Source organism: Onthophagus taurus, chromosome 11, assembly GCF_036711975.1.
Source record: "Onthophagus taurus isolate NC chromosome 11, IU_Otau_3.0, whole genome shotgun sequence".
NCBI classification, from domain to species: Eukaryota; Metazoa; Arthropoda; class Insecta; order Coleoptera; family Scarabaeidae; genus Onthophagus; species Onthophagus taurus.
Genome location: NC_091976.1, coordinates 21,486,844 through 21,503,432, shown reverse-complemented (window position 1 = coordinate 21,503,432; position 16,589 = coordinate 21,486,844). Strand labels below are relative to the sequence as shown.

General features: G+C 34.9%; 2 protein-coding genes and 1 long non-coding RNA gene across 7 annotated transcripts in view; 2 read left to right on the top strand and 1 right to left on the bottom strand.

The window, feature by feature from the left end:
* The window catches only part of LOC111418066 (dachshund family transcription factor), a 198,862-nt gene extending 186,213 nt beyond the window's left edge, over window positions 1–12,649 (bottom strand). For 2 of the 4 annotated variants that reach the window (XM_023050498.2, XM_071199707.1), the window contains exons 1-2: window positions 12,539–12,647; window positions 7,283–7,323 (exon numbers count right to left, since the gene is read on the bottom strand). The gene's annotated coding sequence lies outside the window, so the exon portion shown is untranslated. Of the gene's footprint in view, window positions 1–7,282; window positions 7,324–12,538 lie in introns of all 4 variants that reach the window. The other 2 variants (XM_023050497.2, XM_023050499.2) reach the window with 2 other exon arrangements.
* Window positions 1–16,589, top strand: part of LOC111418068 (TBC1 domain family member 15-like) — a 245,047-nt gene that overhangs the window by 226,277 nt on the left and 2,181 nt on the right. The window contains exons 1-2 of one of the 2 annotated variants that reach the window (XM_023050501.2): window positions 13,320–13,455; window positions 13,503–14,236. In XM_023050501.2, coding sequence (XP_022906269.2) covers window positions 13,507–14,236 — 730 coding nt within the window. In that variant the 5' untranslated portion in view covers window positions 13,320–13,455; window positions 13,503–13,506. Of the gene's footprint in view, window positions 1–13,319; window positions 13,456–13,502; window positions 14,237–16,589 lie in introns of those variants that run through there. The other variant, XM_023050500.2, reaches the window with a different exon arrangement.
* On the top strand, window positions 14,243–15,073 carry LOC139431876 (uncharacterized). Its single transcript, XR_011641912.1, has 2 exons — window positions 14,243–14,784; window positions 14,834–15,073. It is a non-coding gene; the product is annotated as an uncharacterized lncRNA (long non-coding RNA).

The following is a 16,589-nucleotide window of genomic DNA, read 5'->3' as shown; positions in this document are numbered from 1 at the left end:
ACTTTGACCTATAATATATTCATTGAACCAATTTCTTTATAATTTATGATTATAATTTTATTAAATTAGAATTAAGAGTGTGAACTTGCGAGATCAACGCGAATATGGTTATTTCGTGATACACAACTATTTCCCACAAACTCCCGCTTAACATCGCCTGGGCACACATACGTTCCCACCGTTTCTCTGTGCAAACATAAATAACCGGAGATCGTTTAACGCTGAAATGTCCACTTTTAAACATTATACTCGCGAGCATCGAGCAACACACAAACACTTCAGTTATAACGTAGACGGCACACACACGTATTCGCGCCATTAGGTATTAACTTAATCGCCTACAATGTCTTGGCCCTTATTACTATAATAAATAACCATTAAAGATTCGTGAGCTCTCTCCGAAAATTGCAGCTCGCATGTGCTCGGGACTGATTTTGTAATATATATTAAAAATGCCCCAAAAGAGTATGTTATTCACATAAAAATTGTGTTTTGTACAAATTTGGGACGTTAACCTTTATTTGGGTTAAAAAAATATTTTTCTAAAAATAAGAAGTTGGTGAAGGAGAAAATCTTGAAAAAAAAACATCAATAAGATAACAGGGAAGTACGTGGAGGAAGTCGAGAAAGGAAATTTGTAGCCGTTCGAAGGAGTACACCTCGCTAATCCGGCAGCTTTAGCCTCGGGCTTCACTCCACCCCGCTAATAAGCAACCCCCTATACGTACGTGGGGTGAACGTCCCTCAACTAAGGGTGGACCAGCGAAATTTTTCAGGGGCGTCGAGATGCTTCGACTAACCTAAAGGGATGCTACACTGTCCTACTAACCCATTGACCAATTTTATCATGAGATTAAGTGGAACATTATTTTAAAGAACTTTCTATTAAAAATCAATACTTGACTTACTTTGGATACAACAGCAACTAATTTTTATCTTATGTACATAGAATATTAGTAGTTATGTTCAATGTGACATAAAGCAATCAACAAATGGTCGGTTAAAACGTATATCATGGCCTGAAACACGGCATATTAAACAGATAGCGATTTATCTGGCAAGAACAATATTTGCGTTTTCGCGGTTGGGGGCCCTGGGCGGCGGTGGCGGCGGGTCTGTGCCGTTGTTATTCCGGTAATTGTGTCCAGATTTGATTGAACAACACCGACGGGACGCGTTCGGCCCCATTGTATCTCATCGCCCGTCGCCGCCAGATTCGATCGAAATAATCGAGTACCCGGTACACGCGCAAGCGGAAAACAGTATCTAGTGCGCCGCAGAATAATACGAGTAGTGATACCAACGTATGTTATGTTTATCGAGTAAATCACTTATTAACTAACAATTAATTAAAGAAGAAAAGTATAGAAAATTTCGATTAATATAAAATTAATGTTTAAAAATTTATAGTTTCATATAAATTTGTAAAAAGAGTTGTCTGTATAATCAAATGAATTTTTATGCATGAATTTTTAAGGTGATTGTATATTTGAAAATTGGCCAAAAACAATATAAAATTTGTGAAACTCTTCATCAGCATCGATGAACAATTAATTCGATGGCGAACGTTGGTTTTGGGGATAGGGGGTGGTTTGGGATGTGGGTGGATTTTTGATCGGGCACCGAACAACAACGGACTATCGGGTGACAATAAATGTCGACCGGCCATTGTTCTTTCGCGGCGGCCGAATCCGCCGCCTATTTGTCATTTTTGCGATTATATCGGATCCGTTTTGAATAATTGGCCCGCCGCACGCCAATCGAAGCCCCGTTTCGGGGCACCGTATAATGGTGTTTTATTGCGCGTCGCACCACCAACAGCCACCGCGTGCTGTCGACGACGTCGCTTTTTGTTTGTGTCATTTTTCCTTTCATCACAAGCCGACCCGACAAATTTTTAACCTCTATTCATACAACGATTTTTATCGGGACACCAAAAAAAATGGGTTAATGTGAATAATACATCGTACAGCTTGTAAAAGAGTTATATCAACGCCATCTCTGGATGTGTTACCAAAGTTTTACTTTAATTTTTTTACAGTAATATACACAACAGATTAATCCTTTTTAAAATCTATATTGACCAACAATTCACTACTACCTCTGTTGAATGCCAATTTTGGCAATGTAACAAATTTGTGCAAAAAATAGGTTCTCACATCTACTTCTACGGTTAACCAATTTACATTGCCTCGGCTTCTGAGTAACATATTCATATTAAAAAAATCAATTACTTCCTACTGCCTCGGCAGATTGACTGTCTCGACTTCTAGATGACATATTAACGGTGCAATGAATTTTGCTCCTGACTTTATTAACACATACACCACTGCTTCAGCAGCATAAATGTCTTTGAACTTAAATAAAGCAATAAAATATAAGAAGGTATTTTTCCGCAAGCAAGCATAATATCGATATCTATGTAATACATTTCCATAAAAACAAGTTTTGTAGTCTATTTCTACAGTGGGCACTTTGCACTGTCTCGGCATGCAAATAACATATTCGTCGTCGTCGTGTACTTAACGATTTAGGCATTGTAGACCAACCTATATCTATCCTTCAGACAACCTCTTTCTCGGGCGTCCCATAGCATAACATATTCGTATTAAAAGAAATACCATACTTTGGCATTTATGTAACAGGGATAAAATAGGAAAAAGTATAAACTTTTTGTGAGAAATATTAAAATACTTAATTTATTTCAAAAAGTAAACATGTTTCGAAACAAATGTTTCATGTTCAGTACTTGAAATAATTACAAAATGATGGAAAAATATTAAATATGTTGGAAATAGGAATGAGTTTTGGTTTTCTTTCTTAAAATACAAAATATTTCTAAAAAATTTTTTATACAAAATCTAAATAAATAAAATCCTTTAAATTTCTGGGAAATTAACTTATCATAAGTTAATAAAAAAACTACAAATTTTTTAGAAATATTTTGTATTTTAAGAAAGAAAACCAAAACTCATTCCTATTTCCAACATATTTAAAATTTTTCCATCATTTTGTAATTATTTCAAGTACTGAAGATGAAACACATTTGTTTCGAAACATGTTTACTTTTTGAAACAAATTAAGTATTTTAATATTTCTCACAAAAAGTTTATAATTTTTCCTATTTTTATCATTTATGTAACACTTTATTACAAAAAATACTTCTGGTGTCTGTATACACCAGAAAATACTTCTGGTGTATACAGTGTGTCCCAGGATAGATGTTACAAGAGGTATAATGACTTAAAAATGTTTGAATTTTATTTTAAGGCTAAAGAATTAGGCTCTGCTTGGTGTGGAGAGAATTTTAAGAATATTATCATATTTTGAAAACAAAGGCGACCTTGACAGTGAATCGAAAACTATTTTTAGTTGAGGTAAAGTAATCTTTTTGTTCATGATACGGAAAAATTTTATTAAGAAAAGTTGTTCAAAATGAGAAATTATACAAAATTTCAGAAGGATCTATCTACTTAGGTTGAACCATCACATTTTAGTTTAGATAACATAAATATTCTATAGTAATTGAAATGTGAACTAAAACTGAGGGATAATACAATTTATTTGTCAATATTTGCGACTACTTAAGTCATTTTTTTTTCATGACATATTTCATTGTTTTTTCTTCATTCTAAAATATGGTGGTTTAATTAATGAAGGTAAATCTTTCTGAAATTTTGCATAGGACCATAACTTCACCTTTTGAACAACTTTTCTTAATAAAATTTTTCAGTATCATGAACAAAAAGGTTACTTTACCTGAACTAAAAATAGTTTTCGCTTCACTATCAAAGCCGAGTTGATTTTCAAAATATTATAATATACTTAAAATTCTCTCCACACCAAGCAGGGCTTAATTCCTAGGCCTTAAAATAAAATTCAAAAAATTTTAAGTCATTATACCTCTTGTAACATCTGTCCTGGGACACACTGTATATCTACAGTTATGCACTTCGGCAGCAAATCTTCTAAAAGACATATTTGTATTAAAAGAATTTCATTTTTACTGCTTCGGCTTCAACATGACATAGTGACACGTCAAGGAACCTTGCCCAAGGCGTTTTAAATGCTTTAATCACTGTCTCGGTAGCTTCGGCATCTAGGTAACACATTTGTTTCAACAATTATCTGACATCTATTTTTACTGTTGAACACTTTGTACTGCCTGGGCAGAAAAACTGCTTTGGTTTGTGAATAACATCAAAAATCATTTACAATTAATCTTAATCTTCTGTCTCGACAGCGTGGCTACTTCATTGCCATGTGTGCGATCATAGAAAAGCTACAAATATGCTCTTTTCAGTAACATCATAAACAACTATACCTTGTATTTCAAAAATATAAGTTTATGTTATATCTTAAAAATCATCAAGTATGTTTAAAATTTTTCAACGGCAGTATAATCTATATAACGTATCAACCCCGTTTCTCTAATTTCAAAAATAAACGAAATATGCACATTTTTTTAAATCACGAAAATTTGATCTTTTGGCTATAACTTAAAAACAAAAGAAGATAGAGGTTTGGTGTTTGCGGGATTGGATTAGTCTCGAAAAAAGAGACCGGGACATGGCGCCTACATTTTTCGTATCCCTTATAGTTTCTGAGAGCCTATAATAATACCCAAATTTGCCCACCTTGTACAGCCTCGGCAGCAAAGCTGCCTCGGCTGATAAATAATACATCCATAAAAAAAGAAATTCAGATATCATTTGTACAGTTAATTACTCTCTTTTGCCTCGGCAGCAAAGCTGCCTCGGCCTGACCTTTTGATTTTTACAATAACATATTTATATCGCAAGGAACTTTGCTCAAGACATTTTAAATACTTTAATCACTGTCTTGGCAGCTTCGGCATCTGGGTAACACACTTCTCCAAACATTTTCTGATGTTCATTTTTATTGTTGAATACTATATACCATCTAGGCAGTTTCGACATCTGGGTAAGACACTTGTTAAAAATTTTTTGATGTCTATTTTTATTGTTGAATACTTTATACTGCCTCTCCTGTCCCGATAGCGTGGCTGATTCGGCTTCAACATGACATATTGACAGCGTAAGAAACATTGCTCAACGCATTTTAAATACTTTAATCACTATCTCGGCAACTTCGACATTTGGGTAACACACATGTTCCAAACATTTTCTGACTTCTATTTTTAATGTTGAATACTTTGTACTGCCTCGACAGCAAAGCTGCCTTCGCTTGTAAATAACATATCCATAGTAAAAGAAATTCAAAAATAATTTTTAATTAATCTCTTCTGCCTCGGCTTATACAAGACATACTAAACAGTTTTCTTCATGGCGCTTTAAATGCTTTGGCTAACTGCTTCATTATCATAATTGCCACGTCACAAATAACACATTCAAATATAAAAAAAACATTCTGGTGTTATTTCTATAGTGAAACAAAAATAGTCATTTAGATATGTACAGTAATTAAAAAATTAAGTTGGTTTCGCGTACCAGATTAATATTAATATTCAACAATTAAGTGTAATAGCAATACAAAAATCGGTGGCCGCTCTAATTAGACTGCGGTAATTACCGCGAAAGGCATGTGTTAACAAATTTATCTTCGGACTCTTTGGCTTGTAGTTGGTAATTGTGTTTGAAGGCATAACGACGAATTTAAATAACTCTATACCAGAGAACGTTTCCTCTCCGACAACGGATAATTCCTTTTTAATAACTATTCCAGCGCACTCGATCTGTGTTACCTGTCCATTTGGTAGCAATTATTTAAATTAATTAACATTTATTAAAGCGAAAACAAATGTAGATACGGATAACAACACTTTTCAGCAAATAATTTCTCCATTAATCTTTTAATGCAATCACTACACGTCATATCGTCATCATAAAGTTAACTCGGAATAATTCCATCGAGTGTGTGACCATTGAATAAATCTGTATGGGATTGTACTGCACTCAATTGTATTATAGCAGCTCACCGAGAGGGTTGCAATTGTGAAAAGCTTTGCATCAAAGGGGTGTCTGATTGCATTTTCGCTGAATTTCGCCACGTGCATTAACAGATAGTTATTGTCGGGAACGGAAATCGAAAAGGGAAAACAAAAAGGGTAGTAACCCAAAAAGGGGACATCAAAAAGATTTAAAATAGAGAACAAAAATCGATTTAACCAAGAAACTTATCTCGCCAGAAACATCCTCAGAATTAATAGACCATTTAAAAAAAACTGTATGCAAAAGTTTCCTCCTTTTAACTCAATTATTCGCCGGAAACATTCAAAGTAGCCTCTCTAAGTGCAAAACGAGAGCTTAATTAACCTCTATTTATTTGGGATCGAACTGTTTTCTTCGTTTAAGTAAAAGAAAGACGTTTGCTTGCTAGACCGCCGCTTCTGGTTTACTTAATAGAAGAGATACACGCATACGTTTTATTATTATTGCTATTAACGATCGGGTGCTTGTGAAACCGAGCTGTATCCGAGCACGGTCGATTTATGTTTATGTTTGAACCGACCGACTCTCCTTCTATAATTGAACTTGATTTGCATCCTCTTTGTTTCCTACTTCTTCGTTAATTGAGAAGAATTCTTCTTCCTTAGAGTGCTTACATACACGCAAGCTAATTAAAATTTTTTTAAATTGATTTGACCATTCAAAAGAAATTTAACAAATTTAAAATGTTTCTTTTATTCTCATTTCTATCGCAAGTCTTTAAAAGTGATTTAGTTCGTTTCTCCAAGTACTTAATTCTGGAGAATGTTCTACTTGAAGTAATTCTTAATAGATGTGTATATAACAAGATTTGGTGAGAAAAAAAATATTTTTGGAACACTAGATGACATTTATGCTTTCTTAGAGTCAAGTTTGCAAGTTTTGCATAATTCTTTGAACCATATTAGCAAGTATTGCATTCACAGCATTCATTAAAATTCTTGCATGTGAGCTTAAAGAAATCTTCATGAAGTAAGCGAGACTTTCCTCTTGCCCAGTATTTAAAGTTTTGTTGAACTTACAAGTTGTTGAGTTGTAGGTGACAAAGATGCCACGGCAGCAAAGCTGCCTCAGCTTGTAAGTAACATATCCATAGTAAAAGAAGTTCAGAAATCATTTCTAGTTAATTACTCTATTCTGCCTCGACAGCGTAGCTACCTCGGCTTCAACATGACATAATGACATCGCAAGGGACTTTGCTCAATACAAAAGACAGGTTCATATCGTAACAATAAATTATCGTTGATGATGTGACACGATTAAAATAAATACCATCGGAAAAATATCAAGATAAATTAAAGTTAAATTCTTACCGATCAGACAGCACCCATTAGAGGTCCTGGTCGCGAAATACCTGAAAGAAAAGAAAATAACGTTAGTATTATTAAAGCAACAAATAAGGAAGTAGAGTTGTAATTAAAGATACAGATTTTGATTTTATTATTGCGATGGAAAATAGAAAGGATTTTAAGGTAATTAAGGTCAGTAAAGGATTGATCCGGCATTACAAGTATTTATTACAAGATGTGGAATACTGTGAAAGTAAGACGAGATTTAAATCAGAGAGATTTATTTCAGAGATAAGTGTTGAAAACTTTATGGTAACTTATATTTTAAGTGTATAAGATTCGCATATGTTACTAAAACGTGCAACGGTTCTAGAGTTTCCTTGGTGCTTAGCGAGCTTTGGAACATTGGAAGATGAAAATTTCGTTAGACAACATCTAGCAGAATAATTGAGCGCTGAAGTGAGCTCATATAAAAGAAGTGGAAGTGAGGTGGAGAAGAAGTGAGTGGTGAAAGGCACATATAAGAATAAGAAAGTATTCGGGAAGGCACTAGCCAGGTCCTAGAAATTGACTAGATATTGGCAAAAAGAGCGATGGTGGCATATTTTCCAATAGCAACCTTTACAGAAAACTAAAACAGGAGGTGTTGGACAACTTTCACCTCTTCCCGGAATGTATATTGAACTGCCTTACTTCCTTTTAGGTGATGAGGCATATCCTTTACGAACCCACTCTATGAGGCCATACCCTCCCTATGACGAATAACAATAAGCATCTTTCAAAAGCTAGACAGCTGATGGTATGCGGATTTGGACTTATGCACAGATAATGAGATTAAAAACAGATGCAGTGTACGTTACCAAACGCACGTTCATAACTTTGGATTGGTTGGACGTTGAAGGAATACTTCTTGATGGAATTTCTAGTGTGCCATAAATAATTTCATAGTTTTCATACATATCCTAGTAATGATTTTTTTTAATGCTGCCCTTCTCGTTTTGATAACTTTTGTTGTTATATTTATACTGATAAAAAGCATCATATCTCAAAAATTAGTTCGGCTATCATAATGATTTAAGAATCATTGTACAACACACAAATTTTAATTTTAATTTTCCATAAATAACTTTTTAGTTTCCATTTACTTGCTTGTTAAAGCGAGCGGAGGCTTGTTGATCCCATGACAATAATTCTAATCTAAAAGGAAAGTTGAATGGATCCAGCTCCAATTTGTTAGCCTACATGAAAAAGAAGGTGTTGTATTAATGAGTCCTCTAGTATATCTGGACGTGTAATTTTCATCTTTTAAACGGTTATCTTAAAATGATGATCTAGCTTATAATAGTATGATGTCAATGAAAGAACATATTCATTTTGGCAGATTTTCACTATGTGAAGAGCAATGCTTTTTTATCCATGGTGTCTAGCTTCTCTAGTTGATAAGAGTGCAATTTTGTTACTTATTGTTCCCAGCTCCCGTCGACTTTCCAAGAGCAAACCTCAAAATTGCTGCTAAAATGGATGACATATATTTTATAGCACCGCTTATAGGGCTTGTAAGTCTTGTAGGGCTACTCAATCTCTTTGGATTGTATGGCAAGTCGTTTTTCGATAAATATTCATTAAAAAGTAATTTGGCCAATTTATATGGTTCAATTAACTCCAGCCCATCTTATGGAAGCGTGACCCTCAAAATAGATCTTCTTGGACCCCGAAGTTTCTTGCAATCCGGATTCCTTCCATGCTACATTCTCACAATTTGGAAAATAAAGTTATTTTTCGATAATATTTCATTATCTAATTTTACCGATTTCAAAATCAGTCCTCATCTTCAGATAGCCTACATTAGTATCTACATAGTCTCTCTATTTGATTGATGTTATTATAGATGATAAAACAAATAATGATGTTTCATAATTCTCCATGGCATTGTTTCTTTGGCAACGAAATGGTACATTCTTAGTCGAACCACTATGTACGTCGCATTAATAATTAACACGTACGTTAAAGTATTGTTATAAAGCTGACCGAGCTACAAATTTTTAATTAAAATTTCGTATGTCATAAAGCACGGTGTTCATTAACTTTTTCATATACTAAAAATTACATCTTGTAAGTTTTAAAACGCCAAATTCTTAATTAAAAATTTACTTCAACTAACAACAAACAAAAATTCTTAATTTTTTCTTCCTATTTTTAATTCTGCTCTATTATAACACGCATGGTTTCGTTTCGTCTAATATCTGCATGCCGATGTGGGGGGATAGTAACGCGGTGTTGGTGCTGATGGGGGGAATCGCATCCCCGTATGGTATCTAAAACGTTAGAGTGCAGGTGAATCCGCGTCGACATAATCCGGAGTCTATCTAACGCGGCCGATCGCGTATTGTTCGCTATTGGGGATGATGTCCCCCCTCTTCATTGTCAGGGCGCTTCCACCCCCATTGTGCGGTCACCGCATGCACAAACAATGCGATTCCTATTAACGAGGCGATAATCTGCGCCCCGGACTCACTACTAACGCCGCCGTCCCGTCCAGATAACAATAGCACATTCTATCCGCATCGCAAACCGTTTTCAAAACACCATCAAGAATTTTTAGATTTTGATTAAAATCGAAAATCTTTTTCAAATCTACGAAATCGAATTTCTTTAATGGGTCTTTAATGACGTCTGTAATGAGAGGGCACCGTTTGGGTGGGGCGTTGGGAAGATTTGGGGTGGATTGTAAGGTTGGTATGCGTCATAAAATATTCATCCGCGGGGCGCGGAGCCAATTTCATCTCGACTTTAAACTTGGCCAATTATGCGTGCTCACATCGCGGGAGGTTCCGGCCGCCCCTAACTGTATAGATTTCCGTAACAATAACTACTGACAGTCGGATGATGGATCGCTAGACAATATGGCGCGAGAGGACGGGGGCAACGTCGACACCACTGCCTTCGAGGCCCCCGTGCGAAAAGCGAATTCAACGCACAGGAGCTCCTGTCAAATTGTGATTTATGCGGGGGAAATCCCCCAAAAAACCCTTTTTTTACCTCTCACTCTTTCTTTCAATGCTTTAAACATAAAGCAGTAAAAAGATTTCAATTCTAAAGAAAATTTTCAAGAAGGAAATAGATTGAAAGATTAATTCTACTTGAGAACTAATGTTAACCTCATTAGTACCTTCTCGAAATTCTATGTTAGTATCCAATTTAAGTTTTTGTGCTTAGATCTTTATTTATTATTAGAACTCTCTTTCAAGGAATCAAATAGGAAGTGGAAGGAACCTGCAATCGTAATATTCGGCGTGGTGAACAAGAATCATAATATCAAGAATCGAAATTTGAAGTTATCTTGCATTATCTGCAGTTATCTTGAGTACAATTGGAACTTAGTTTCTGGTATGATTGCAATGTCAAATGTCAGGTAAGGTGGTCCAAAATGATTTTGAAAAAAATTCAATAACAGAGTAATGGCTATTAGTTACAATACTTAATACTTCTTACGTGGTATCTTATATACTGCTTGAACAGCTTAATTACAAAGAGTACCATTACTTCATCAACTTTGCTCTCGTTTAATTCTTGGTTATCCTATCAATATTACTAGGTGTTTCGCCACATTGCTCGTTGTTGGCGTGATGTTTCTGCAATCTTCATACCCAAACTTGGCAGCAAAAAATTTTCATGCAAAGTTCGTCGTACCAACCAGTCTAAATTTTTATTAAAAACTTTGGAAGGAGTATGTAATCGTCAAAGTATGCCGATTTTAAATAGAAAGCCACAAATCCATCTTGATAGTTTTCAATCAATGAGTATCGTTGTCAAGATACGTTGGGTTTCAAAGAGTCACTTCGATAAGACAACCTCCGTGAGTATTAAGGAGTCTTTGGTATCACTGATGGCAACGACGAGCTCACTTTTTCTCGGAGATTATCACCAACCCAATAAAGATAATTCTGCTTATTGCAGAAAGATGGATATGCGCAATAACGCTTATCTCTGAACGCTATTCTTGAGTAAGGCCTCACTGTACGATTTGATAGTCGAACTTATTCAACCGTTATGTTCATTTTTTTTACATTATTTGTTAAAATCCTATGTATGTACTAAATTCATTTGTCCAATAATAAAGATTAATGATCGTGTATAACACACCCGTTTGATTTTGAGTTTGAAATGGCCGATGAGGGAGGTACGGTGGGTTGATTTCGTTTCGAAATGTGTTATCGCTAATCTGTGTATTCGACTTAATCCGTTTTGCCGTGTCAAACGAACGGCCTGTCGCTGGTACGTGTGAAGTGAGCGCGAAACGTATGTCCGTCGACCGTTCCCGGATACGAAAAGGGGTCGGAACGCCCAAAAGGGATGAAGTTAAACGTAAGCGTGCCGTATCATTAATCATCGCGATCCCGTTGACAATCCCAACTCCGCGTGCGAAATTGTGATAACCCGTTATACACTTCTTCAAAGCGGAACGGAATCCCCCTTGATGTGTCAAATTCTAGAAAAAAAAAAGAATTTAAGGAAATTTTGAATTGAAATTCTATGAATTTCTTGTTGTTAATATCCACAAAGGGAGCTTTTAAAGGGATGAGATTTAAATTTAGTTGGGATCATTTCAGATTGACGGAGGTTATCAAGAAGCTGATTTTTTTTTCTATTTTCATAAAGGATCAAAAACGCAATAAAGTGAAGAAAGAGAGTGGTTCTTATCAGGTCGCTATTGAAGTATACGCGTCGGTTGCGTCGTCGATGATGCGATTTTCCATTTTCGTTTGGCGCCTGAGAAATATGCGTGCGATAAATAAGAAGACCGAGTCCGTGAGGGGCCCGGAGGTGCCGAAACGACACTTATAGGCAATTTTCCAGGCCGCAAAACCGATTTTAATGCATAATGTGTCATATAAAATTATATCGGGAGCCGCGACGCTCATGTGTGTATACAGTGGCCAGGGCGATAAAGTGCCCTTCTTTATATTATTACACATCTATAGATCACGGGCTCGCGCGAAAATCCGCCATAAAAATATTGCGCACGTGAAAGGGATACGCCAATATACGCGGGATCGCTCTTCGCAGTATAAGGGGCGAATTTATTCCGCGGTTTTATCACCGACTGGGCGCAGATTGTCGAGTCCATTTTCATAAATTTCACCTTCTCTCTAAGTTATGTCTTTTCCATTCCATCCAACAAATTTATTACCTTAAAAAAAATTTCATCTTTCATATAAAAACAAATACATCTTATTCATTGTGACTTAGTATCATCAAAATGTATCATTTTTAATTTACCTGTGTTTATAACTTTCCAGTACGCGTGCTTACACAGTTAGAACTAACACTAGACTATATTTTTATTGAATGAAATGTAGAACTAGCGCCACTAGCACTTCTTGTGATAGTGCTAGATCACTAGAACCAGCAATAGATCTAGAACTAGAAACATTCGGGTTTAGCCGTCTTAAGAGACGCTTGGCTAAACCCGAATGTTTCTAGTTATTAGTCTATTGCTGGTTCTAATGATCTAACACTAGCACTATCACAAGAACTAACACTAGACCTAGAACTAGAAACATTCCTCTTAAGACGGCTAAGAGACGCTCGGCTAAACCTGAATGTTTCTAGTTCTAAGTTTATTGCTGGTTCTTGTGATCTAACACTAACACTAAATCCAACACGCAACTATCGCAAAAACTAACACTAGACCCAGAACCGGAAACATTCGAATTTAGCCGTACGTCTCTTAAAACGGCTAAACCCGAATGAATCCAGTTCTAGGTCTAGCACTAGTTCTAGTTTTAGTTCAATAAAGTTCAATAAAGGTTAATTTATATTTTCTGTAACTAAAAAAACCGATATTAAACTTCAATATAACTGTCAATATAGTAACGCCATCTACAATATTATAGTTAAATCGTACTCCTAGAATCAATTATATTCAATTATAAATTAATTAATTAACTTTTTTATTTTAATATCTAATGGAATTTAAGCTTAAGTATTAGTATTGCTTTTATTTACTTGTTTTTATCCATTTACAGTTTTCTATAATTACATGTCAAAACACTCTGAAAAGGTGTGTCAGTTGTCATATTACAACGCGTTTTGTTTACGTTTTGTTACAAAGTTCCGAATTTCGACAATTTACATAATAAATACGTTAAATGTGATAGTTTTTAAGCAATCTACACCATAATTTACTTAAAAAAGTATGAACAATAACCTCATAGTGATTGTACCTTAATTTTTATTATAGGAAAATGTCGCGTCATCCATCACAAGAAAGCACGACCACTTATTTACAACCGCTTGAAGATTTGAGACACAATGCAGATTTGAATCGTAACGAAGATTATCCAAAGATTAACGAATTATTTTGTCAGGATGGTGTTTTGCTTGAATCAGGACCAGCATCGCACATTGAATACATAAGAGCTCCAGGTACTTTGTTTATTACAAGGTATGAAAACTGTGACTCATCTTCGTTATATGTCGAATGGAAACCTTTGGAGAGTTTTACAATTGAGTCAGATACTCAAGATCAAGAATGGGCGGTTGTGAACACTATTGAAAAAAGAACGAGAACTTTAAGTGGAAGTTTACTCCCCGAAGAAGCAAATAGAAGTAAATACTTAAAAATCAAATTAAGTGAAGTTAAAAGCTATAAATTGGGGACTAACCATAGAAAATTAACGTTTAACGATGGCAGTGGTGAATCATTATGTAGCTTTTCTTTTCAAAATGGAAATTCGGATTGTTTTAATAATGTTTTGAGGCAATATATAAAAACTGCCCCAGCCAGAAGAGATAAAAACCATTATGTGATTATTGGTGAAATTACAGAGGCCGAGAATCAATTTAAAAAAACTTTCGGTGAACTTTCTTTGTTTCCTGATGAACAACCTCATTATATGTGGTACCTTATGAAAAATTTTCAACAAGATCCACTTGAAATAACTAAAGCAGCTTTTGCTCGAATGGCAGATATAGGTAAAAATGTTTTTTAATTTATAACTAATTAATTATACGCCATTTTTTAATTTGGAGGAGTAAAATGATAAGTCACCTTTATACAGTGTAATTTTTCAAAGCTATTTTTTGGCGGGAGTTTTAAAACCAAAGAGGATTTTAAGTAATCTGTAGTTAGAAATTTAATTACTTATTTGTTTAAACATAATAAAAACCAGGGCGTACCTACTTACTTTGTCCCACATAAAATGTAACATGTCAATATAATTTGACATTACACCAACCCCACATATCTTAGATAGGAGAACTTGGATCTGATTATATGTCGCAATCCCACCGCGAGAGGACACTAGCGTGTATACTGAAATAATTTAATTAAACTAACAATTTTGTTATTAATAGTAGGAATGATGAGAGACAGCAATAACAATTATTACCAGTATCAGTTTTTTAATTTAAAAGAATAAATTCCAATTCGTGTTATATTTTTAAATTTGCTGCTAAATATTTTAAAAGTTGAAGTTGGTTTAAAATGACAAATGAAAACGTCACTTTAAAGTGATTTTTCGGTAAGAGTGTAATAATGGTATGATATATGATAGTAGATTGTTATAATAGGTTTGTTTCAGCTAATGTTATAACCAGAGCCCGGACAGTTTAGGAAAAGTGCGCCCCTCTACACGAAACGAATTCCATGACAACGACGTAAGTACGTTGTTGTCACTTTTGACACCTTTTAAGTTACTCTTCAAAATTGAATTTTGAAGAGCGATGAGCGTACCTTAGCGAAGAACTTGCAGTGCAACATTAATTAATGAATTAATAAAAATAATATAAAAATACGCACTGAATTATTCATTTTTGGTTTTATTAAATTTATAAGTAATAAATTAATTATAATTTATTTTGTGACATAAGGTATGACGTATCCGGCAGCTTCGCACGCTTCGATTGAATATTGAGACTGGAGTGGAAGGCGTTTTAGGATAATTTTCCTAAACTGTCCGGGCTCTGGTTATAACTGGCTGGAAGCTCGTCAGATGCAATCTCACATGTCATATGATGCAATGAAATTCAAATGTGGCGGCATTATTTGACAGGTGTAATTGCATCTGAGGAATTCCCAACTAGTCGGAACGTTAATTGGAGCCACAGTTATTCTGTGGTTCGGTTCTTAGCCGAATAATTTCAAAATGTCCCCAACAGATGGCGCCACTACGATTCTTTTTAAGAGAGTTACATTTCTACGAAGCTATTTTCTATGCATTACACTAAAACCTGGACGTAACGGATTAATACGGGGAAGGCAGTGTCCGTTATATCTCAATAAAAATGTACAATAATCTAGCGCTGAATAACAAATAACACTAGACTAATAGTAGCACTAGAACTAAGACTACACCTAGAACTAGAAACATTCCGTTTAGCTGTACCTCTCTTAACACTTTGCTTTAATTGCTCAATTTAGTTTATATGGGAGGTTCATACCGATCTTTCCATCTAAAGCAGTTTCAAGATGGTGGCCACTTCCGGTCAATATTCATTCAAGAAAGCTCTAACTTGGCACGATTATTCTTCAGATGATATCAAATAGATTGTCATTTGTTGTATCAGAGTATCTTATACAAAATACGGCTGCAAGACTGATAATATAGTTTCTTGTAGTTTTTCTCCTCCGCCCGAATAAATCTGAAAGTTGCAAATGTACCAAGACTCACTTTCACAAACCATTCTAAAAAAAATAACGTATTTGGTAATCTTTGTCGGATTATAAGTTTTGAAGCTGATACGTTCTCTCCATGGTATCATTGCTTCATCAAGTGATAATTACTGTTGCAGTACATACATACATTAAATTTTTGGAATAAGGTAATCCAGTAGAGGTCTAATTTTACAAAGTCTGTCTCTACTAGGTACATTTTGTATATTGTCACTGAGATGGAAAAATGTAAGGATTTGATCGAACCTCATCCTGCTCAACCTCATAGTTTTAGGAAATATTGGTGCTTCAACCAAAGGGTCCATTCACCAGTAATCCCTCCAACAAGCTTTTTTAGTTTGTCCCATCAATATCAATAACCCAAGAAACTTCTTCATATCACTTGTTGTAACTTCTGTCCATGGTAAAGTTTTAGCAGAATTCTTATACAATTTTTTCATTTTGTAGTGGTATAAATTGGTTTGAGAAAAAACTAAATGAAAAAAGTCGAGTGTTAAGACTGCTGGTAGGTGGTAGCGCTAGTTAGCATAAAATATCACTATGTTGCATATTTTTATTGAACTAAAACTAGAACTAACACTAGACCTAGAACTACAAAACATCATTAATTGTCATGTAGCGCTATACGAAGAACTAGAATCATTCGGGTTTAAC